General features: G+C 42.2%; 1 protein-coding gene across 1 annotated transcript in view; it reads left to right on the top strand.

The window, feature by feature from the left end:
* LOC311045525 (protocadherin-17-like) overlaps positions 1-17,740 on the top strand; it is a 66,715-nt gene extending 48,975 nt beyond the window's left edge. Inside the window, 1 exon segment of the mRNA XM_084057420.1 lies at positions 16,034-17,740. Within this exon segment, the coding sequence (XP_083913546.1) occupies positions 16,034-16,737 (704 nt within the window). The 3' untranslated portion in view covers positions 16,738-17,740.
* Positions 17,741-26,779: the final 9,039 nt, after the last annotated feature.

Here is a 26,779-nt window from a genome sequence, read left to right as displayed (position 1 = left end):
GAGCGCAAAGAGGGACATCAATGCTAAAGCAATGTACTGAAATATGAGGCGTACTCGTGAGTCTAGTGTGGAGAGAGGAGATAGTAGTGACAGAGGGAGGAGGAGGAGGTGCAATAGAAATAGAAGAGGGGTTGGCACAGAGCTGGCTGTGCCTAATACATCCAAAGTGTGTCAGTTAGCTATCTAAATGTGTTAGGCCCCGGGGCTGAGAAAGCCAACGCCATCGACCAAGTATACCTCTCCCCACCTCTCCACTTAGCCTCCGTTCAACAGCAGCCAATATCCTAAGGGGAGAGCTACAGTACACTACTGCTCATTGGCACAATTGATCAAAATGCCTACACAGTAAAGTGTATACTGTTTTCTCATCACACACATTACACTCCAGAGAGGATGCTTTTGCAGCGTGAATCTACACTGATATGTGCTACTGTGTGTACACACCACTGCAGGAGCATTAAGAAGGTCATGTTTTCCCTATTGTTGCACCTCTTGGCTGTTGTATTACACCAGGTCACAGGCATTCAGGCAGGGATTCCCCAAACAAACAAACAAACGTGTGTGTGTGTGTGTGTGTGCGTGTGCGTGTGCGTGTGCGTGTGCGTGTGCGCGTGCGCGTGTGCGTGTCCGTGTGTGTGTCCTTGACTTCCAGAAGGAACCATTGTTCTCACATTAGGCATGAGCTTGATTTATACTTGTTGTACGGTGGTGTCATGTGCCCAAAATAGCCATTCAATAACTTCACGATGGGCTATTTCCGGTGCATGACACCATTGTACGACTGCCCATACATTGTAGCGTCAATTCAAGATAAATATGCTGCAAAAAGCTATTAAAAAGTACTTGTTTATTTATTTACTTAATTTACCATGGACTTTTGCTTACACAGCAGTACACTCCTGTCTAGTAATAGCTGCTGCTGTCATACTTGACAGATATCAGATGTTGTTTCTCCTGCTTTTGTTGTGAACGATACGGTTTTGCTGATATGATGTTATTGTCTCTAGAAATGTTAACGTCATGGATGTAACTCTCGAGGGTATATTGCAGCACCGGCTGCTGAGATTTGGAGGAAAGTAGGTTGCTCCGCCTCCAAATATTGTCAGCTACATTTAGCGGGCAAATCATTTACTTACTCCAATATGAAAGCACATGTTTGCTGTCAGAACCACAATTGTCTGTCTGAGTTAGCAGCAGTAATTACGGGTGGCGGGATATGCTGTAGCCGTACATCAAGGTTCAGGGATCATTGGGCCCCATGGCATTTTCCTTTTCTTTTCCTCCTTATACACAATAGATTTTTCCAGCTGTTCCCAGGGAGACGGGTCTATAGCTGCATGGCGTCTAGACGGATGGCCATATTTTCCTCTGTGGGTTAACCTATGCACATCATCGTACATCAATCTCCAAGGTCATTGCTTACCATTCAAAGGATACCGGCAGTGTTTTTCCACATTTGGTTCCGCCAATATGATCCATCATCTTCAGAACGCGGTTACGTCAAAATATACAACATCATACGTATGAAAAAGACAAATATATGCATGACAAATATATTGTCATTCAGTTTTTTGAAAAAAAATTATGTTGCTATATCTCAAACATTCTCATGTCAAGGACCCCAAAATGATATGTATTTGGCCGCGGAACCCAACTCAAAATATTTAGTTCCAGGGACCCCCAGAGGCAAAGATTTGAGTTACAAATGTTTGCTTTAAAAACATATATATTCAAAGATTTGCACAAATGTTCTCGATTTTTCAGAAATAGCAGATCTACAAGCTCGTAGCGCTGCACTCGGTGCCACGCTATGAGCTTGTATATCTGCTATTTTTTAATAGCCAAAGTGTAAAATAATGCTTTTTAGCTCAAATCAAAAAGTGACACAGATGCGTTCCAGGTCTTAATGGGTTAAGTAGACAACTTAGAGTAGTATCACTCTAAGGCAGGGGTCTTCAACAGGGGGTCCGGGACCCCTAGGCGGTCCTCAGAGTTACTACAGGGGGTCCGCCAAATCTTTGTGTGATATGATTTTAATTTTTTCACATGAACCACTTGAACCCTAGCATCCCCATTCTGAGGAGAACTTTAGCCAAAAATAGACGATCTACAAGCTCTGTAGATCGGCTATTTTTTGGCAAAGAGGTATAGGCGTAGAGGGGAAAAAGAACACCAAAAAAAATTGTTTAATCTGAAACACAATTGCACACAATATAGAGGGGGTCCCTGCTTCATCTCTCTCTCGGCTAGTGGGTCCTTGGGCTGAAAAACGTTGAAAGTTGCTCTAAGGTATTCGCTATTGCACCCCAGTGTCTTTGCGCTATGGCTAGTTCCACAATAGCGAATACGTGGTGTGACTGATAATAACATGGACGTACCTCCGTGGGATTAAGGCCCAATATCTTAGTCTGTGTAGCCATTTTAAAGATTGTTTTTATGAAACCCTGTTTTTGACAATGACGGATTACATCAGCGGAAGGAAATGTGAAATACTCTGTTACCATCTGTGTGCATGTTTGCATGTTGCCGTTCAGCCCTGGGGAAGGTTCAATTGAGGCAGACATTCACAAACAAGTCCCTAATCCTCGTACACAGGGGAATGATTACTTGCGTGAAGCCATGACACCCTGAGTGGTTCAAATCCAATTGTTGTGGTAAGACAGACAGAGAGATGGAGAAAGAGGGCAGAGCATTAGCAGCACAAGGCTTTGTTTTACACGTTCATTAAAATATTTTTGACCACTTAAACCCTCTATACCAGTGGCTTTCAACCCTTTTCATATCAAGGTCCATTATTTATTCAACATTTGAGCCACAGATTCATCACCTTTTGATGAGATTTAGACCTCAGACCCAAGACTTAGAATATTTTGTTATCGTTGGATGAGATTTTGTCCACATTCCATGCTGTATTGATGTTGGTATCATAGGAGAGATAACAGGCAAAAAGTATTCTACATTCTCTCTCTTGTGTAGACTTATTGTAAATTAAGTAATGCAGATGATTAACAATAATTTAATTTAAAGAGTTATAAGGGTCCATTTGTTTACCAACTCTCCATCATTTAGCTGGGGACCACTGGAAACCCCTCATCTGAAAATGTTTTGTACCCCGAGAAGAGAATATTTGTGTGAAAAAAAAATGCGAAAAAAAAGCTAAATTGTACAAAATTCTTCAAACACTTTCAAGATTTTTTGAAAATGTTCAAAGATAGCAGATGTACAAGCTTGCAGTGGCACGAAGTGACTATTTTTGAATAACCAATGTATAAAGTATGGATAAAGAACATTTTGCTGGGGACCACCTGGAACCCCCTCAAGGACCCCTGGGGGTCCCCGGACCCCACTTTGAGAACTAATGCTCTAGCGGTATACTAAGCTTGTTTTTGTTTTGTGTTTACAATGTGACACTGTAGGGGCTGATCTCGCAAACCACTGGACCGATCAGCGACACATTTCTTGTGCATTCTGCCAGCCAAGGGCGCAGAATCGCTGAATATTTTCACACTTGTCTTTTATACTTTTTTAAACCTTAAACCTTTAAATGATATTGGAAGTCAAGGGAGATTGTATTTGTCTGATACTTTGCCCAAACATGGCGATGACAGACGTTAAAGTATTGATGTCATAGTACTGAATTCATAGACTGGCCACATGAAGTCAGTGTTCCACATGCATGCAGTCATTAGACCATATCTTGTTTTTGTTTTATCCCCCCCCCCCCTCCTTCTCTCTCTTAATCTCTCCCTCCCTCTCACACACACGCACACACTGTGACTCTCTTTCTCCCATTCTCCCCATGTCTCTGTAAATGGGCCATGGCAACTTGCATGCTGCCTACTGGGGGAATGAAGTAGATTAAGGCTATTAACAGGGTGAGTAGGAGTGCAGCACTGCTTCTCTAGTCTCTCGCGTTGTTGTCTGAGTCTCTCGCTGCTCTCTCGTATAAAGGTGCACGTGTGTGTGTGTGTGTGTGTGTGTGTGTGTGTGTGTGTGTGTGTGTGTGTGTGTGTGTGTGTGTGTGTGTGTGTGTGTGTGTGTGTGTGTGTGTGTGTGTGTGTGTGTGTGTGTGTGTGTGTGTGTGTGTGTGCGTGTGCTCGCTTGCATACAAATAGAAAGTCTTGACGGATGAGCAATACACCCAAACATGTGCACACTTGTACTCTAAAGGTCTCCCAAAAGGCTATACAAAAACAAACCCGCGCACATTCGCAGATGCAAATGCGGCAAACGGAATTAAAAACCCCGCGTAGGCATGCCGCATCTATTTAGGTTGCTAATGAGTGAAACACACTGAGAGATGCACACTAAAGACTAAAGAAATCACAAGCATGCTTGCTTGCGTACGTACGTACACACACACAGGTGCGCACACCCACACGTGCGCACACCCACACAGAAGAAGCACACTAAATTTAGCCGAGAAACCTAGAATTTGCCCGGGCTAAAGCACGAGGAAGTATCTGCAATGGCGCGGTCTAGAAGCATCCTCTGTCATGGTGCGATCCCCCATGTCCTAATTACACCGGCTTAGAGGAAACGGAGGATTAGCCACTGATTCGCCACGCTTCTCGCCTTGTCTTCTAATAAGTCCTCCTCTCGTCTCCTTTGCCACCCTTCGGGGCGCCCGCCGTGCCGTGTCTTCCTCCAGGTATTGAGGCAGAGCGGAACCCTTGCATATTTCTGTGTTTTTTTCTGGCTGTCTTTGTTCCTTTTCCTGTCACCCAATCTGCCCCCCCGGTCGTTTTGTCACCTATACAGTACCTACCTGTACCTCACTAGGTGTGTCTCATCATGCCTGTCTGTGCCACATTAGAACTGCTGTTCTAGATCTGCTTTTGAGTTTTGCGTGAATGTATGTATGAGAGATGATTTGGGTGTTGTTATACTGTTTTGCTGTTATGCTGGTGGTAACATTTTGGCTTAGTGACCTTTTTTCACAGGCCGTAACACACCATGTTTTTAATACATAATTTTAGCTACAGTAGATAACAAGTTTAGTACTATTCCCTTTTTTGACAATATGTTCAAGTGATTTTTCTCACATACTGTATCCTCATCTGATGGATTGCTTTGCAATGCAAACAGTGGTTTTCAACCTTTTTCATGCCAAGGACCCCTAAATTGATATACATTTTGCCGCAGACCCCCATATGAAAAGGCTTTGTGCCAGGGACCCCCAGAAGCAAAATATCAGTTAATTTTCGCTTTAAAAAATATAAATATTCAAAGATATGCACACTTTTTCAAGGTTTTTCAAGGTCTACAAGCTCGAGCTTGTATATCTGCTATTTTTGAATAGCCAAAGCTAAGTGGTTAAAAAATATTGTGACGCTATGTTAACTAATTTCGCTGGGCACCCCCTGGTACTCCCTCAAGGACCACTGGTGGTCCCCGGACCACTGGTTGAAAACCACTGCATTACAAGAGACAGTAGTAGTCCATGTAGTTGTCAGAGAAATATAAATCGTCCAGTGTTTTCGGTTTCATATGTTGGCAATAGACTGAAGGTTATAAACACAGCAGAATCCCAAGTGTTAATTAAACTGAAGCCAGAATGTTTCCTCAGTGACCTTGAATTATTGCTACACCTCTGAGTATGGTTAGCAGTAACCCCACCCCCACATCCCCAAACCCCACGTTGCTATTTCTATCGCTCATTAAGCTCCTCATCAAGGTATCATGGGTATTCAGACAAGGTATATGTCAGCTTAGTTTCTCCCAAACCGCTGTGTGTGATGAAACATAAGCACTTAAACCCTATATGTTGTCCAGGGCCCTCCAGGGGTCCACACTTGGTACCCTCCTTTTTTTCCTTTTACACCATCTCTTCTCCGAAAATAGCCAAGCTTACAACGCCTCACACTGCAACAAGTTGCAGTAGATCTGCTATTTTCATCAAATGTCCACCAGAATGCTGGAAATTACATCTACTCTGTTACCCCATTAAGACCGGGAACGCATCTGTGTGTGTCATTTTTAGATTTCTTTGGCTATTCAAAAATCTTGAAATAAAAAGGTTTTCGATTTTTTTCAAAAAACTGGATTTAGAAACATTTTTAACACATATACTGCCAATCCCGAGATATCTCGGGACATTAAATCCACCCGTTACCTGCGTATCCCGAGATATCTCGGGATCATCTTTTTATGTGGTTTAATAACAAAAAAAAAAAATGTTTGGTACCATCCTTGATTTTTTTTTTCCCCATGACGCTTCCGACCCATCCTATGAGAAAATTTCCGACAACCGTTTCCGGTTCGTTTTTTATCTTGAAAAAACAGTTTTTCCCTGGTTTTGGCTAAAGATCATGATTTTCACACGGTTTAAAAAACGAATGGTAAGCTCCGGTTGTATTTTCTTTTCTTTGATCGACGAACGGTTATCCTCTTTGTGTTTAAAAACGATCTGATAGCCGATCGGAGGCTAAGCTAATCTAAGATGGCCGGTGGGGAAACGTCACAGCCACGTCACAGCCAAACGGATATGACGTTTGCAGCCTCTTTCAGCGGCCGATACCACAGAAGAAGAAAAGGGAAAAAAAGTGTAAACATTATGAGGGCTCGTACGTCCGTCGTTGCTGTTTATAAACACCATCCGATCGCGGATTTTAATGGATATAATTTTTTTGTGAACGGTTCAAAAGGCTATAAAACTCAAAAACGCTGGCAGTGGGTGAGTACCTTATGAATAAACTCTGGCAGGGAATGTGTTAAGAATCGCCTCAGGTCTTAATGGGTTAAAACTATCCCGGTGGGCGAGCCCCCCAGACCCCCCCGTGTGGTCAGTATGACCCCCCCTCCCCTTTTTTTGTTGTTGTTATGGGCGGGATACTGGGAGGACACTGTAACCTGGTGGTGTTGTTTTTGTCTGCATAGTGCAGAATAGTCGTATATGTCTATACATTTGTTTACTGTTGTTGTTCTTTATTGACGGTGCTGTATCCGACAGTACTTTCCTTACCTCTGTGTCTGTAACTTTGTAACTCTAACTGCCGTGCTGCCTCTGTGCGACTGAAATTCCCCCCACGGGATCAATAGAGGTGACTAACTACGACAGCAGCTGAAGGAAAACCGCTTTACATTGTTGTGAATAGGGTGCTGACAGATAGGTCACTCTCTGAAGACTCTTGTCACTCTTCGACTGACATGTTTAGAGATAAACATCACTTTGGCTGTTCTCAGCACTTTTATTTTTTTGCATTGGATAGTTTCCCATGGCGGTTTGCTGCTGTTGAACCTGTTTGTCAGGTGCTTTTTTTCCCCCCTTTTTTCTTTTTACAAGCCGATATCTGATTGTCAGCAGATAACACCAGAAATGGTGAGAGGTGTTTTACTTTTTTTCTCTTGCTTGTCTAACCTCTGGCGCCTTTGATAGTTGATATTATAGAAGGTTGCACTTTGTATTGAGTACTTTGTGCTGATATGGCTTCTTATACAGACGCATGGGTCAACCCAGCCATTCGTATTTTAATGCAGTACGACAAATAAATCACAACTCGTGTTACATATTTCCTAACAATGGCAGAACTTAGAAGCAGACTACATTCATCTCTGGTCAACAGTAAACTAAGGCACAGGCAAACAGTACCACACAAACCTGCTGCTTTTTACCCACAATTGAGAACAATTTCCAATTGACCTGTCATGCATTTTGACCCATTAAGACCTGAAGCCGATTCTACAAATGTCTTCTAAACAGTATTCTGAAAAAAACGTATGTTTCTATATCAGTGGTGCTCAAACCTTTTCATGTCAAGGACCCCCCCAAATTATATGTATTTGGCCGCCGACCCGCATCTCAAAATATGTTGTTCCAGGGACCCCCAGGAGCAAAGATTTGAGTTAAAAATGTTCGCTTTAAACAATATATATTCAAAGATTTGCACACATTTTCACGATTTTTCAAAAATAGCAGATCTACAAGCTCGTAGCACGGCACTCGGTGCCGCGCTATGAGCTTGCAGATCTGCTATTTTTGAATAGCCAAAGAATAAAAAAATGTTTTTTTATAGCTCAAATCAAAAAGTGACACAGATGCGTCCCCGGTCTTAATGGCTTAAGGGAAAGTCTGATTGCTGAGAAGAGAGAGAGAAGAGAAAGGTTGCTTTTTGTGACGCATGCATCCATATAAACAAATAACCATCATCTCTATACATTTCACTGAACCCTGTTGCCTGTGTGTGTGTGCCTATTCGCTCACAACACCCACGGTGCGAAGCCCCTCTTGCGCATCATTGATTAGGCTTAGCGTGTTTGTTTGTGTTTTGAGTATGAGCCCGGTCTCCTCTTCATCCCCTCTTCCCCGTGCTTCATCCCCACTCTCCTATACATGAATAGTCTCCCCTCAGGGTGTTCCTTTGAACAACTTAGCCCAGCATTAGTTGATGTTGGGGGGGGGGGGCTGTAGTGTGTGTGTGTGTGTGTGTGTGTGTGTGTGTGTGTGTGTGTGTGTGTGTGTGTGTGTGTGTGTGTGTGTGTGTGTGTGTGTGTGTGTGTGTGTGTGTGTGTGTGTGTGTGTGTGTGTGTGTGTGTGTGTGTGTGTGTGTGTGAGAATGCCTGAAGAGAGGATGTGTTTGATCCAGAGACATTTGTCCTTGGTTCATACTCAGCATCGCCAGGCGCTGGGCTCCCCTACCAATGCCGCCAAGCATTTTCCTGCTGTGCATTCTCTGGCCTCCCACTGTGATAAAAGCTATCTCACAGGGGAGAGGTACTGTATCCGGGAGTGTCCGGAAGAAGTCATTCATTTACAAAGGTCGCTGGGCCACAAAATTGCTTTGTCAAAAAAAAAAATGGAGATAAAAAAAAAGGAAGTTGAGCAAAGTCCAACTTTATGCAAATGAGCAGCGACCGAGGCGAGCAATGGCCAATCAGAGAGGGGCAGATACTGTGTTATTTTGCTGTGAAGTGTTTTCTTAAACTTTGGTTCCTTCCTATGTTACCATTTTCCTTCCTATATTACCATTTTAGTTCCCATAGCCGACATGGAACACAAGTAACTCCTGCATCATTGTCTTTGCATGGATGGTGGTGAAATAGTAGTGTTTGAAGCAAAATAAATGAAGCATAGCGTTAGTTCATGCGGGACACGGAAGTCTTGCACGCCTCAGCTGTAATCGGCTGTCAGTCAGCTGATGTAAAGATCAGCCTAGCCTCCTATTCCCCATTCACAGCTCTGCTGGCCATTACGTCACACATTCATATACTCCATCCAATCAGAGCTCACGCCTTAACAAAGAGGTTCCTTTAAATACGGCTTTGCATTCACTAGGTCTCTGCTTGTCTTGCTGCCTGTTTCGTTGCTGCTTAGCTGCCTCCTCCACCCCAGCCTCCACCTTTTGATCAGAGTCTGGCATAGGCTCAAATACTTGTGATATTATATCTGCTGATTCAAGCTAATATGTCAATGTATTGCTTATTGTTTGATATTGTATCCCTATGGGGGTTTTGCTTAACATTCCCTGGTTTTGCTTAGCATGCTGCTTGGACAAAATTCAGGGAACATCTCCAAAAGCGGAGGCTTTAACGCCAAGTTTAACTGTATTCCATTTGTTCTAATAAATGGTAAAATCTACTTTGACGTGAGTGTTCCTGACTGAACAATTCTACAATGTAGCAAAGATGATGTAAATGTAACATGTAAACATATATATAAAATACAATATATAACTTTATTTATAATATTTATTTTCATATTTTTATTTTGTATGTGATGCGTCTCTCCTGTCATTACATGAGATGCTCACTTCCTCAAAACTGTGTTAGTAGCTGATCAAACAGCCATGTGATAAAGCCCACAAACAAATGGGAATGTAATGTAATGAAAATATTGTTTGAACGCGCAAGAGATGCTGGCAAAATATGTTCCCTAACTGTGGAGGAGAACCTGTTTTTCACCAACATAATGTTTTGATTTCAAACGAGAACTAGCAACAGCTTTCTACTAATGCACTTGAGCAACCATTTCCATAACAATGCTGTGCCCACTGGCTCCATGTCTGATTTGCTGATAAATATCAGTATATTCTGATCAACCCATGTTATCTTAACGAGTAGGCTAATTCACACCATAACATCTGTGGAAGGGAGCCTGCGGCTTTATCATTCAGAGGGTCAGAGGGAGTGCCATATAAAATCACATTTTCCTAAATGTTTGTTCTATTGGAGGGAATGGGAGCTTTAACATTCTCCCCAAGACTGAAATAGCCCTTACAGCTACATTGAATGCAATATTGATTTCTTTTTTTTAATTATTGTTATTCTACATTGCCCCTGAAAAAAATAAGAAAAGCAGCCTACAAAACAAAAATTAAATTCATTAAATCTAATAACGGCATGGCCTCTGTGTCAAATCCTCAAAGCTATCAATAGCAAGTTTCTAGTTGTGCAGTTTGTGATTGAAGCCACGCAAATAGCAATTTAGTTCATGAACAAAATGGTTAACTAGTGTCATTTTGTGGGCTGATGTTCGTTGTGGCGAAGCTCTCCCATGCACAAAGAATAATGGATATGTCAGCCTGCATTGACAAAATGACTGCCGAAATGTCTCCTTCCACCAAATGGAATTAGTGATCTTTATAAATACTTCAACTATAAGAGCAAAAGTGCTTCTGTTGAGGTCCACTGAAATATGTTTCACGCTTCATGAGTTTCACTTTGGTATTTCCTGGTCAAACAGTACGCTTCTGGTGGTCTGCTATTATGGCGACTGACTGGACGTACCTACATACAGACTCTGCCTACAGAAAAACCCTGCTCTCGACCATCTCCACCTTAAATTGCAAGCAATCTTCTCTTCTATTCAGAGTCACAATTTCACTACTCTCTCTCTTTTTACGTTTAAAGCCTGGCAAAGCATCAGCTGGACTGGATAGCAATGGGTGAGGGGATTACACACAGAGGAGTCCCACCCCACCTCACACACGTGTGCACGCACGCACGCACGCACGCACGCACGCACGCACGCACGCACGCACGCACGCACGCACGCACGCACACACACACACACACACACACACACACACACACAAACACACACTGTGAGCCCCCTCAGGTGAACAGGTGCAGTCATGGTCTGCCACAGATGCTTGGTGAAATTTGTCAGCTGCCTTTCCTCCTGTCCACCTTTGGGAGGGTTGGGGGGACTTCTACTACAAAAATACAAGTACGCGCACATGTGCGTGTAACAAGCTTGCACATGCTCTTAGATCATCCTCCAACTAATCCCATGTCCCAGTGTCTCCTAAGGCTGCGTAATGAGGACCCAGGTGTGCGTGGAAGTACAAAGCTATACCCAGCGCAGAGATGAATTAAAAATGGATGCAGTATATGTTGATAGCATTCACTATTTTAGAACTTTTGGGGAAGCTGATGCTCTCTCCCACCCTCAGATAATGCTATCTATATCTCCCCATGCTGTTGTGCTGCTAGCAATAGGCTGTGAGTACAGATCTGCTCCTGCACTCATCCCCCCGTGGTTGCACTGTGACGAGGGGACATTAATCACAGGGCTGGGTAATAATATGAGAAGGGATGGGCACATAGGGCCGGGGGTGGGGGGGGGGGGGGGGGTGTTTAGGGAAATCACACTTTTTTGACACACATGGATACACAGGCACACTTTTCACATTCTGAAGTTGAGGGGCACAACACACACACACACACACACACACACACACACACACACACACACACACACACACACACACACACACACACACACACACACACACACACACACACACACACAGATCCTGGCTATTCTGAGTATGGCATGTGAAAATCAGACAAAATTGAGGGGCCTTTCTTCTTTACAATGCCCTATATGTTTTATACTTGTCTGCTGTCCCAAATTCATGCCCGTGCTAATTTACTCAAAATAAAATTCTGGAAGGAAAAGAGAGGACATTTTGTTCATGGAGAAAGACCAGGGGCTTTTATCGCTCAGCAGAAAGACTTCTTTCAATCTTACTCCGACCACTGAATAGACATATGCCTGATAGAAATAGGCAGAATTTCATGATACTGGATTTTGATGAGATTATCGTATAACAATATGGCTGTTTTGTTGGAGATAGAAGGCTGAATGCTAGCAGAATATGTTTGAATGGATCTAGGGGGCTCAGCTGTAATAGGCAAAGTTTTGACAGTTGTTGCAACAATGTTGGTATGGTCTGGTTCCTCCGGGTTATTGCATATTTTTAATAACACTCTCATTCCATTTTGACATTACAGTGTGTGTCTGTGTCTTTAAGTGTGAAAGAAAAATACCATTTGCCATGGCTTTTCAAGTAAAGGTTATGTTAAAAAATCTAAGATAACTTTCAACTTGTACACAGTAAAATCCACTGTGTTCATTTTTTCCCATTTAACTATTTATCCATTTGTAACTCCAAAAGTGTACAAATGTAACCCTTATGGACTTTTTAAAATGAAGGAACTAATTCTCTTCAACCTTAATCGTTGTCTTTATTATAGTCTTTATATTGTTAATAGTGTTGTAAAATATTGTAGTTGATTGTTATGATTGTCGTTTTACGATCGTGTCACCTGACTATGGGATCTAGAATAGTAGAAACTCGTGAAACACGTGACGTTCGTGGGGGGTGGTAACATTTTGGATTGTGGGTAGGGAAGTATTTCCCCATGGCATGGAAAATTAAACAGTTAAAAAAAAAAAATAGATTGATTGCATACAGATGTGTGGCTTCTACAGGAGCATATACGTGTTGCGTCATTTTACAGCCAGGGACCTTCTGGCAAGTCTACATTAGATTGTGACAGAGCAGCTTGACTAATTTACTAGTATTACACATTCATTGTATATGATGCTGTTTTGTATAACTTGTAGATTCTCAGTCCCACAGAAGGTGCACATTCTGTTGTGACATGGAATCTAATATACTTGTGTTTATCTATTTATCAGATGCTGTAAAGGGGAGGCTGCCTTGAAGCCTGAGGAGCTGCTTAATGCTACATGGGGAGCAGCTTGGGTGGATTTTGAATGCACGGGGTTGGTTGATTGTAGCCATGGGTGGGGTCTGTTAGACTATATAAAGGAGAGCTGAAGGAGAGCTGGTCAGTAGAGTGTGGGCTGCCATGGGGAGAGGCTGACACCTTACCTCTCTGTTATTTATGTTCTGTTGAGTTTTGAGTTGTTTATTTCTTTTGTTATTTCCTATTGTTGTCCAGGCCTGGAATAAATTATATTATTTTACTTGCAAGCCTGCCTCCTGGTCGATCTATGACATTTAAAGGGTTTTCCACAGACTAAAATGCCTATACACAATCCCACTTGGTAACAACGAGTTACAACATTAAAGCTGATAATACAGTTCTCTACGGAGAACATGAATGGGACGTTTACTTCTAGAACATCACTGTCGAGGTCTATAGCAAATGAATCGCCACTATGACCTTGGTGGACTGCCTTTATAGCACATCCGAATAGAGCAAGGGCCAATAATGAGAGAGGGTGAGAGAGAGAGAGAGAGAGATGAATGTCACCCTTATATGTCATATTGTTAGCCATAGATATGAGGAGTCTCAAGGTTGAACGTGCAGCTCCACCATGAATAAGCTATCCGTGATTCCCTCCAACTAGATGCAGGGAAATACACTATGTCTCCATGGATTATTTATGTTTTAATATGTGCCCAGTGAATGGGCAATCACCTCGGGAGAGCATGAAGACATTGTGGAAGCCAAGTTAATTGTGTGTGACTGGAATGCAGACAAGCTGGGTGTTTGAAGCCTAACCAGTTAGCATTGTGTGTGTAGGATCTACTAGTATGTGTTTGGATGTGTGTTTAGCTCTGTGTTATTGACTCTCAAAGTGTAAAAATCGATTTCCACTAGCTTCGGACCGATTTGTGTGCCTTGACATGGGGCCTGGACTTTCTTTTTCTAATCTCAAATCACTCTTCACAAACACAGACGGACATACTGTACTGGCTTTGTGTGGGTTCGGGCAGTGACATGCTCTCACCCCCACCATTTCAATTTACTCTGTCTCAAACTGGTCAAGCTTCCCTTTTCTGTGTTTCCTTTTATTTCCTCCCAGATGACTGCTTCAGCATGGGAAATGTCAGCCTCTCTTTGGCAGTGGTATTTGGCCTTCCTTAAACATTTGTGAAGTCTTAAGCTCATCCTTTGTGGCTTAGGAGAGCAGTCTCTTGGGAATTGGGGCTACTGACCTGAAACACTGCAAAGACGAGCCTAGACCCCCAAGTGAACCCAACCACATCCACTTAATTCAGACACTCACATCAACAATAACACATAGTATTAGTTTGATACTGTATACAACACTTTCCCTCTCCTGTTTTGAGATGAGGAAAGTATGTATTACCTCAATGTTCGATGGCCTTGTCCAAAAGCATTGGATCCCATCCTCGTAAGTGTTGTATTTTTGGTTGTATCTTTGAATAAATCCCAAACCAAAAATGTATAAATATTATTTCATGTAGGCATAATCCTTTTTTTTTTTTTACTGCAGGCATGCAAGTGTCCCTGTTTATATCAGAGGCTCAACAAACATTGATACATAACTCTAAATCAACCTAAACTGTTATTAGCAGCATTATATTATAAGGGGTTGCATGAGGAGTATGAGTCATTAGTCACTTAGTCTTAATCACTTTATGTGATTAAGACTGATTTGGGACGTTAAGACTTCATGCTGTTTGATGAAATTATTTTTATATGCTAGCCTATTATACATGTTACACCTAATCCCACAAAATACCTATTGCAGTTTGACTTTGACCACAGAAGAAAGTTTGACTATACACTTTTTTGACTTTTACTATATTTCTTTCTCGAAAGCTTATTATCTGAATTTGTATTCTGTACAGAAGGAAATGGTATGCTCAGATATGTAAAACTCAACACAGAGCTAAATCATATTGGCAGGTAGGTCAGATTTGCCCATCTCAAACGCTGCATTGTGTGAACCAGAAAGTTTAGTCATTCAATGAAAAGCATTATACTTTGTTGACGGGTCACTTATCTACTGTAAAATTCCACCCACTCTGTACTCCAGTACCGGTCAAACAAATGCTAAGAATAACCTGGAACCATTATTTGATATTGGATCTGACTGGAATATGTAATACATATGGTTTGAAGAAGCACATTGTATCACGGTAATATGAAGTCATGGTATCGGGTCTGCCAGTCTGTTGTCTTAGCTTTATCCCACCTGGCCAATGGAAACATTCCATTTGTGGGACAACAGATGCTCTTTCTTCCTCTGTTTTTCACCCTGTGCCCAATAGGGGAGAAAGAAATGAGTTTTTTTTTCTCCCCTACCCATTTCTGGATCCATTTCACACAGCTATGAACACTCCCGTAATCAGCCAGAGTGTGCATCCTTCTGAATAGAGATGAAAGAGGAGAATGCATGCACGCATCCTCTTTCTCACAAGCAAGCACACACGCACACGCGCGCGTGTGTGTGTGTGTGTGTGTGTGTGTGTGTTTGTGTGTGTGTGTGTGTCTCCCTCTCTCTCTCTCCAACTAACAAATAAACATGCAGGAACACACATAGGGAAGAAGCACAAGGCGTTTGGCACAGTGTCTCTGTCTAGGGAGGGCTTCAAAGCTCAGTGACATGAATTTATGATAACGGCATTATGCCTTTGCCAAACCTCAACTGTTGTTGTTTTCCTCTCTGTAGCCCACCCCCATCCCATCCCTTCTGTATGCTCTGCCATCCCCTTGATCAGAGCTTTGGAAAATGCATATCCACCCAGCAGGTCCCCTAGAAAGTGTGTGTGTGTGTGTGTGTGTGTGTGCGCGTGTGCACGTGCGTGCGTGTGGATTCACATTATTTCATTATGTTTAGCTCTAATTACCCAACCTTGGACTCTCGGCTCTTCAGAATTCAGTGATGCGCAATTTTCAGATTTTATTTAGCTCCCCTCTCAGTGTGTGGTGTAATTATATTACTCATGTGCAAGACTGTCTTCTACTGCATGTTGTGGTCTCACCTGTAACCCCCCTTTGTCATTATCTTCTGTCTCTGCAGACGAGGATTGCGTGAACTGCACAGAGGAGTGCCGGGTGCTGGGTCACTCTGACCGCTGCTGGATGCCGCAGTTCCCAGCGGGCGGCAACCAGGCAGAGGGCGTGGACTACCGGAACAATCTGTTTGTGCCCGCAGGGATGGAGACGGTGCCAGAGGCAGAGACCTACGAGACCGTCAACCCCAACGGCAAGAAGACCTTCTGTACTTTTGGCAAGGAGCGCCGAGACCACACCATCCTGGTCGCTAACGTCAAGCCCTACCTGAAGGCCAAGCGCGCGCTGAGCCCCTTGCTCCAGGAGGTGCCCTCCGCCTCCGGCAGCCCCACCAAGGGCTGCTCCACCAACTCCCCTTGCTCCGCGGTGAAGAGCCCAGCAGACGGCGCGGAGGGCAAGCCTCCGCCCGCCACTTGCTCAGGCCACTATGGCCCCCCTGACGGCCAGTATCTGTCACCGGCCAAACAAAGCAGAGAACAGGGCGTCTACCCGGCCATGCCTCCGTCTGACCCGGTGGCCAAGGTGCTAGCGGAGGCCCGGTCCAGGATCAGCCAGGAGGCGGTGTGCTCGGGGGAAATGGAGCGCGTCCTGGAGCAGCCCGAGCTCGAGGCGGGCCACGACGGCATGGACGCCGACCAGGTGGTGAGGGACATCGACAAACTGCTGCAGGACTGCAGAGGAAGTGAGGCCACTGGCACGCTCAGGAAGTGACACAGAGAACTCAGAAAGAGTAAGGAGGGAGATGAGAGGAGACGAGTGGAGAGGAAAGGATGCGACTGCCATCAAAAACTGTCACCAAAACAACTCAACTAAAGCTCTTATAATAGGAGCTGTGATCAAATTATTTGTTGATGAAAATAACTACAACTGGAAGGACAATGGAAACAATTTATAATATTGCTTTGGCACCAGTTGGTTGTGGTGACATTGCTACCATTCTTGATAACTTACTAAAATTTGAACGTTTGAATTCTGTTGACTTTATGAACTCTGTTTTGTTTTGGATTCTTTAAGCAGATGGCAGAGGCTTATGCTTCTGGCTCCTTGCAAGCTTTTATCTAAGTGCCCACCAGCTCATAAGTGTGTTGTTCATGGTCTCTTGTGAAATCCTACATATCTGATTGTGTGTAGGCGGATTTCTGTTAAGTGTGATTGCCAGCGGCATAAAAAAGACAAGGACTTCGTATGGTCAGACATGACAATCGAGGTATAGGAACAGAGGAACAAAAGTCTGGCTCCCTTGGGGACCAGGGAAGGACAGAAAGACACAAAAACAACTTTATCTTTTCTGACTTTGTATTATTGGTGTTCAGCGCGTTAACGGATTCTGTGTGTTGGAAGCGAAGAGGCTGGCTAATCAGGGGTGTTCAGATTTGGGGTCAGCGATGGACTTAAAAGGGACCAGAGTGTTGTACTGATGGGGAATTATTAACAGTGTAAACCATGTTTCACCTGTCATTTATAATCACATGTGTAAGCTGTGTCTCCACCCCCTATTTAAGCATTCATGTTTCCTGACTGGTGTAGCTGTGGACACCCGTTTTAATACATATGTACTACACTGCAAATACACGCACACACGCACCTACATGAACACGAGCACGTGCGTGCGTGCACGCACGCATACACACACACACACACACACACACACACACACACACACACACACACACACACACACACACACACACACACACACACACACACACACACACACACACACACATGTGCACCCAAATAAAATTGGCCATCTGTGTAATCGTCTAATACATGTAAATCATCAGCTTTCAGTCCCTTGTGTACGGTGAATTTCCATGTGTCTGACTCTGCCTCAAGGCAATCACAATCCTGTATAAAAAGGGACATTTTTTCCTCAACTGTGAAAAGATAACATCTATATGATTATATAGATCAATATATGTATGAATTCATGTATAGTGTCCAGATATTAACGAGATATTTATACATTTTGTAAGAAAACACGAAATGAGAAAATCTTGAGCAAAAAAGGTGTCCTGGAGTAAAGGAACAGGTTAAGAGGGGTATTTATTCAAAGAACCGCAAAGGACACTGCCACTGTTTCAAAGAAAAATACCCCAAAATATTAACAAACAAGAAAATGTCCCTTCACATTATCACTATACATATATCATTATATGTGTAAATGTATCCAATTTAAATGTGTTTACATAAAAAATGACATATTTTTATTGATTTTACTGCAATTTCTGTGCATTTGAGCCAAATTGTTATGTGTACAAAAGCGATATTGTGTATTTTATTAAATTAATATATAGTTGTGTTGCAATATACATGGGCTTATATTGTATTTGGCAAAAGTTGCCTTAGTAGCTGTCGAACTCTGTGAGTTTGCTTTAGTTTGGGATTTTGTTGATGTTTTCCCCCTCTCTATTCTGCATCCTGCAGGCTGGCTTCAGTGCTTTTGACATGTCGCCTCTTTCTACCCTGAGATCTAACTGGATCAAATACATTAACTGTTGAAAGCGTAACGAGCCAGCCGACCTAGAATACAGTTCAAACCAACGACGACAACAACAAAAAACAAACAACCACAAGACAACAGTTTGAGTATTTTTACTGAGCAGATTTTTACGGGGCAGCTATTTCCTTTAACAATAACTCGAATGGGTATTATGTATTTTGGTTCTGTTTTTACTTTCTTTTTAAAAAAAAGGGGGAAAAAGAAACCTGCCATAATGAAAAGTGGAGTGGTTTCCTTGGTGATCATATAACTGCCTTACTGTCTCTGCGGAGAGCTTGTTGTTTCTGTGGAGCTTGTGACTGCTTATGAAACCCTGGTCCACCCGAATGTGCATTTTCTATAAAGGACCAAAAGAGGTTCTTTTTTTTCAGCGGTCTGTGTTGTTTATGTATGTACTGTATGTATTCCTTCACTATACACATTAGAATTGTCATACTTTCCAGAGAAACATAACATCTGAAACACTTTCTGAAGTTCCTTTAGATTTGATGTCTTCGGTGTTTAGGTACATGGTTTATATCAACCAAGTGTCTTCACATTCAGGCTTTCTTAATAAAACAAAACTATATATACAAATATTTATTTTTAAAAATCTTGGCACATTTCGGCCACCCTCTGAAATAATAATGGGGGGGAGTGCTTTTTCTAATATTCAATGACAATAAGATAGGCAAAACAGTAGGCTGTTAGATTAAATATGACAATAACCTCAAGTTCTTGTTGAGACATGCCCAAGTGAAGGAACAATGACTTGTGCATGGACTTGGCTCCTGTTGTGTTCATATAGTATGTCAGGGTTGGCAGATGAAACACATTCTATCCTACAGACACATGTCATTGTCTGAGTATTCTGAAATTGTTTCCCCTTATTCTTTCCCTCTCTCTTTTCTTAGTCGACACAATTTTATTGAACAGGTAGTGATAAACGCCAGGATATTCTCTTTAGTGAACACCCTGGTCCAGTGTCTTCTAATACATTTTGGCTGAGAGGAGGAGACAAGTAAAGGAAGACTTGTCAGAGTATTGAGATGCATCCTTGTTGTGTCATTTAAAACACTGTGCCGCCCAGGGGGAGCTTGCTAAACGACAGATGTCCTTCATAAACACTGTTGCATTATAATGGAATCTTACATTACCTGTCTCCTACCTTTAAGATGTTTTCTTCTGTGTATACTTTCTGTTTGTTCTCCTTACATTTGCTTGTGTTTCCCCCCTCCTCATCGCTTATTTGCTTGCTCTTTCTATGTACAGGAGTATTGATAGGTTAATCTCTCTGGAAATGTAAAAAAAAGTATACACACACACACACACACACACACACACACACACACACAGAGACACACACACACACACACACACACACGGAAATGTATACAGTATATATATATATATACACACTGTATACATTTCCGGCCTCTTTCAATTGTGACCCGATAATTCTGACAGGGTTGACTTTTGCCACATATCATGAACAAAGTTTGCTCTGTAACTTTGATCCTCAGTACATACTTAAGCATTGAGCACTCACATTCCCTATAGTGCAGAGCCATTCATGAGTCTTTGTGATGTACCATCGTTTTATCACTGTATGCTCTTTGTTTCCTCGTCTTATTTCAAGAACTTCCTTGTGTGTAGATGTGTGTGTAGACGTGTATGTCCAGCGCACACCAGCAGTGTGCATTCATCTGTTTTAATGGATTCATGGTTTGAACTTTTTTGTGACTATATAGTTCTTGGTTTTAATGCCATCACATTAAACCATTGCTGTGCTCCTTTTGTTTGGGCCATTCATTGAAACTAGCACTGAATTCACCCCAGGACTCTGTCTTTTAGTCAGGATCTGGCTACCACAAAAAAAAACAGTCAATGTCACAGTTCAGACATTTTTAAAAGGCTGTCCCCACTAATGGTGTTCCTCTGGTCTGGCTGCTACGATTGTACACCCTGGCAAGCTGCGGGCATGAAATGAGCTGGTTCGGGGGGGATAGAAGGTATGCTTTATAGCCATGGTCCTCTCTCAGGCTATTTGCTGTCTAATGGAGCAGTGGCTGCTGAGGTCAACACATAGTTGGGGATCAAGCCTAATGTAAGGCTTCTCATTATTGTCTAATTACCCACTGTAGGCATGCAAAAGGATTGATCGGTGCATTAGTCAAATCTAGGGTGGGGTATTTTTGGCCACGGGAGACTGCTGAATTTACCAAGTGATTAAAACAGGCCCTCGCTGGATGTGGCTAATCCCCTCTCTTCTCTGACTCACACTGATGCAGGCAAACACATGATGTAGGCTACTCGCAGATAGCCACTGATTCACGCACATATAAAGACATCAACATGTCCTTTTGGTTAGTTAAAATAAGCACCCGATGTTTGTCAATGTTGTCCCCTCACCCTCCAAGCCCACACTGTTACCATAGGGCTCCACGCTACAATGGGCAACTGGTGAAAAGACCAGAGACATTCATTTGTATGGATTATCTCAACTGCTATTGTCTAAAGGCTGTGTTCATTGTGATCTATCTGAAAAAAAAAGAAAAAAGATTGAAAAGACTGAATAAAAAAAAGCTATTGCTAATAGTTATTGCTCTTGTCCTTGAATGAGTTGGTTAAAGCGTGTTTGGTCAAGATAAATGGCTTTCATTACATTTCAGTGATTTAATATTTATATTTCATTAAGCGTCGTTGTTGTCGTTTTGTCTTTGCCTTGTCTAATAAGATTTCTTTGTTTATTTGCACTGCACCAGCTTACATAGGAAAACAAAAATGGGGTTTGCACATTGTTTTTTTAAACACACGCTCGCACACTTAAAATATACTGTAGGATACAGTACATACACCACTTAAAATGTTCGCTTTGGGCTAGTGATTCTTGATTCATCTCATTAGCTCACACTCTCGCCATACAAAAGATTGCTGCTCATGTTGTGTTTTTTTTCACGGTTGCTGAGAGGCGAATAAAATGGCATTTGCAATGATGTGCACTAATGCTTCTCAGATAAGATGCTGCACTCCACCCCTCACCCCCAGATTTGCATACCCAGGCCAAATTAAAGTCTCTTCAACACTGCCCTGTGGTGAGAGGGTGATATGCTTTGCAGATAAGTCAAATCTACCATGCAGAGTGTAGTTGAGGGCAATGCAAATGTTTTAAGTGAAAGGTACACAGGCAGATGTGATCTTTTGGTGTTGCATAATTCACATCTTGTGCATTAACAACTTAAACCCTCTAGTCTTAGAGAACCAGACTTGACTTACAACTATACTTTTGCTGTTTTTTTCCCCCCCGTCTACACCGAATCTCTTCGGCAAAAATAGCGGAGCTTGTAGATTGGCTATTTTTGGCTAATGTTCCCCTCGGAATAGGCATGCTGCAGTTCAAGTGGTTAAAAAAAAGCTCACAGAGTTGTTTCATTAATTGCCTTTTAGGCGGCTGCAGTTATGAAAAAAAAGCACCTAACCCAAAACTAATTGCAACAAAACGTTTTTCAACTGTTTCTTGCAGTATTAGGTGTCCTTAATAACATACTCAAAGTTTACCAAAGTTTGAGCACTGGAAAGGTGTTATTTTCAAGATGGCGTCCAAGATGGCCTAAAAATCTTTAAAATAACCTAACTCCTTCATTATTTATCCTAGACAAGTACTTTTTGTGTCTTACCCTATGTTTTGGGGGCCTAGAAATCCACTGGAATTGTCCAAATTGCAGAGATACAATTAGATAATTGTGAAATCCAATATTTTGTTTGTGACTCTATTAAAACCCTCTGAAATGGTCACCCGTTTCAAGTGAACTAAACTAATTATGCAATAAACTAGTTATATATTTTTTTACTGGAACAAGGCTTCAAGATATCCTTAAAACACAAGTCACAATTTTCAATTTTGTCAATTTTGTCATTCAGAAGGTGCATGGCAGAGAAAGAGAATATTGTCAGTTGATATAGTATTGCATGCAATATTGAAAGGTTTTGGATAGCTCTGTGGATCAAATGTGAATCAAAGTGTCATCTTGTAGACACAATATTTTGAAAAACAATAAATAGATTTTTGAAGAACTTTTTAACACATTAGGAAGGCAATCAGTGTGAGTGAGTAAAGAGGGGTGGAGGTGGCTACGGAGGAGCTCTTCACTCAAAACCCATGTCTCTACTGGGGGCCTAGGCAGAGGGGAGTATGCGGGGTAGGGTTGTGTGAGGAGGTAAAAGGGGGTCTGGTGTAGAGTTTAGAGGGCCTAGGGTTCCCCTCAGGTGGGTGGAGGGGAGTATGGAGAGTGGGGGTCACTGGATTGCTCCCTGGGCACTTGGAGCACAGAAGAGCAAAGTTATAGGAGCCAAGGAGACCCTGAGCTTCTCTCCCCCATGTCCGAGGTGCAAAACCTCCAACAGTTGGCTCAGACATGTTAAAGCTATAGTGGGGCACTTGGGAGCTCAGGACGAGTGCTCATATGCAGTTAAAGAGAATGGGGCTTGTCGGCCCCTGTGGTGGTAGTTCTAAGACCTCCACGTCATGCATCGTGATAGCCAAATTCCAATATTCAAGTGTCCATCATCAAGTCCTCCACTCCCGCCTTAGCCCTGCCTCGGAGGCAGGAGGTGAGGAGGCAAGGAGCGTAATTTTTAAGTGACAGCAATTATGACGTGTCACACAGTTGGATTGCTGGACTATTTCGGAGCTAGGAGGGTTGTCATGTGGAGGAGGAGAAATTATACGCCACCACGCATTTCAACAAAGACAGTTCTGCAAACGATACATGAAAGATATACAGTACTTGTATCTTGCCATATTTCACTCCAAGTGGCTTAGGGAGCCTGCGCTCACCTGGTTCTCAGCAAGTCCAAAAGCAAATTAGCATTTGGGATGCAAACAATTTCTAAGTCACGCTGGAGGACGGAGTGAGGAGGAGGCAGAAATTAAGCTTATGCGTTAGGCTGAGAGGAGTGTCCCTACGTCGCCTGGCTCACTGGATAGTCCCACTGGTCCCAAGTGGACCTCCATGCTGGCTCCTATGCCCTATGGCACTCGTGAGTGGCCATAGTTAGTGAGGAGGGACCCCCCATAGTGGTGGGTGTAAGACCATGTGGTGCATGACTGTGTGTCAGGCAGACAGGGGTGTCCCTATGTCGGACTGGCTCACAGGAGAGTCGGTGACTTAGTGACTGGCTCAGAGCATCCTTTCTCTCCAGAACAAAAAAAATAGTCTAACCATTAGGTGTATACAGAAAGCAATGCTTGTTTGTTGGATAGCAGCAGGGACAAAGCGTGGAGGTCGGTTAGATCGGGATTCTATGGGAGATTGGAGCCCAGGGCGTCATGGGCTGTCTCCTATGCCTTCTTGATGTTAAAATTATCCAGAAAAAAAGATCAAGGTTATTGCTATAGCAGTACCAATCACAAAATAAAAGACATGTGAAATGAATTTTGCACAAAAACCCCACACAACTACTCTCAGGAATAAGAAGATGTCTGTGACAAGCAAATCTGAACCCTCTACGCACCACACTCCTCCACCACCCCTGCCTAGACACCCAAGACAGCAGACACTAGATACATGTTGTGATAGCTCTGTACTGTCTTGCATATCCTCTCCAGGCCCATAAGGGGCCATTTCTCTCCACTGTAATATTTGAGAATTTGGCCAATTTGCTATTAAAAAGGTCTTAAGAGTGATTAAGTTGTCACTTTGGAAATGTGCAGATACACTGTATACACTTATACTGTATGTTGGTTTGTTTACTGTTGAGTGGGAAAATGATGCAATGATGCATATTAAGCTAATCATCTGGGGGGGGGGGGGGGGGGGACCACAGTCCTAGGGGACTAGGATTATTATTTTATTTTTTGGCAGACACCTTTACAAACAAAATAGTGAAGAAACTTCTCTGTAAGGAATTTCTTCCAAGATTTGTGTAACATTCCCAGTCTGTGAGTTACAGCCATGTTTTTACAAATGTCACAGTACCACCCAATAATAATGAATTTATTCCTTATTGTTATCAAAAGAAATCTCCTGAAAGCTTCAACAGTGAATTCATGTATAGGTGATGAATTCACCAAATCCTGGGCATTATGGCACGTAGAAAAGGGAGAAATGTCCAATTACATTGTTAAATATGCTTATAACCATGCTTATAACCAATTTCTTTTATAATTCTATACTTGTAATCACTTGAATATAATTTATATTATGCTAATTAGATCCAAGATCAACAAAACCTGGGGTTAGGCACCAAAATTACTTGTCTAGGGTGAATAATACAGGAGTAATGGTATTTTAAGGATCTGACGGTGGCCATTTTGAAAATCGGACCTTTCTAGTGGTCCGATTTTGGTAAACTTTTGATATGTTATTAAGTACACCTGATACTACAATAAACAATTGAGAAACCTTTTGTTGCAATTTTTTTTGGGTCAAATCATAACTGCAGCCGCCTATTTTCATTTCATCTTCTGAGCAATTAACTGGGAATCGTTTTCATACAGCATTCATTAAGCACTGATCAGTTAACTGTTCAGTGTTATTTCCTGCCAATCAAAGTGAAGTGTGTAATGGGAGGTCAGTCAAGATAAGGTAGCCTAAAGTTGTCAAAGGAATACTTTTTATGTCTGTTCGTTTGTTTTAGTTTTTTGCTGTTTTCGTCACAGCAGTTATGAAACTGAATTGAAATTAGTTGTCGGGCATTATAAGTTTGTGTTGAGAAGACAGGATTCAAAAGAAAAGTTGAGGATTTATATTATGTTGACTAAAATGTTGAATGGCCAATGGTGTCATAATTGAGAGTCTTTCTTGTAAAAAAAAAAAAACATGTTCTTACGTTATAACAATGGCATAGTTGGCTGAGGTAGCAACTTTGCTGCTTAATTAGCTAAATAAATCTGTAAAAAAAAAAGATACAAGATTAATGATTTGAGATGAATAATTCATCTTGTTACTTATTCCAAGGCTACTGGATCAAATTAATGTTCATTTGAGAGCAGAATGAAAGTTCTAACCCATCGTGTGTCCATTGGTATGCAGTGTGCACCAAGGCTTACTCTGTTTATATATATACCAGTAGCCCTGAGGCAGATATTAATTAGAAAGTAGGTAGTCTTTTAAATTAAGCCCCATCTCGCGCATCCCACTGTCTAGTGTCTACATGCCGTCTCTATGGCCCTGCAGGATGGTTTCAACTTTTTATTCTGTATATTCTATCATCCTCCTCAGGAAGAAGAGCAAGTTGATGGGAAATGTAAAATTGTTGCACTATTGAATAGTGCAATGTGAAGGCTACAAGATGGACACAGGAAACCATAAGCCATTTGTAAAGTGACACATCAAAGATATACAATGAAGAATGGATAGACTGGTGGGATATCAATTCAAATTTTAAGTGCCAGGACTGAGCACGGCTGAACCTTTCACAGTATCTTTCCATTACAATCAGGGCAAACAGAGCTGCGTTCATTACTGGTGTTGTTACAGGTATAGTAACTCAATACCACAGTCAGCTGTCGTCTATTTTGCAAGCCAAGTAAAGGCTAATGTATGCTTTGTTTAGTTACCATATGTCATGTCAGAATTATGCTCTCAACTGTAAAAAGTGTTGACAATGTTAGTAATGTAGACTCTTCAGTTGCAAATACTGTATGTTATATTTTGTTTAGTTTTAATATTGAATGGGTATTTTTTTCACAACACAGTTCCATTGTGCATGTTTTAAAGAATGTTTGTGAAAAATACTATAATAGGAAAAGCCTTTAATGTTAATGCAACATGTTTCGTTCTTAACCTAAGACCAAAATGTTGTTTTTTATTCAAATGTTTTTACATTTGAAGAAGTGTGCAGGTTTTTTATCTGTTGCCCTTTTTTGTGCAATGTAGTCATAATGCCAATTAATATCTCCCGACACATTTATATGTGTTTTGTCAATGCTGTTGCTGTACATGACTGGTTCACCTGCCCATGATGAGCCGTGCCCCCACCGGGAGATCATCTCCGTCCTCTGTCCTATACTCCTTCTGCTCAACACCCCCCTCTGACATGTGCCACCCCAGCCCGTAGACAGGTTGCTAGCACAGCGACAAACTCCCCGCCTGGCTTCCTACCCCTAACAGGGACAATTGTGTTCCTAGAGACGCTCGGCCAAACCGGATGCACAACGGCGGATTCGAACCCGTATACTCGGGGTGGTAGACAGGAACTTTACCCCTGCACCACCAGAGCACCCCCCTCAAAACCGTTAGGAGAATTAGAGAAACCAAGGCAGCAAAC

The sequence above is a fragment of the Gymnoscopelus microlampas genome (genome assembly GCF_963454915.1).
Source record: "Gymnoscopelus microlampas genome assembly, chromosome: 1".
Taxonomy (NCBI): Eukaryota; Metazoa; Chordata; class Actinopteri; order Myctophiformes; family Myctophidae; genus Gymnoscopelus; species Gymnoscopelus microlampas.
The sequence above is the reverse complement of the archived record's forward strand: the minus strand, read 5'-3'. Positions and strand labels throughout refer to the sequence as shown.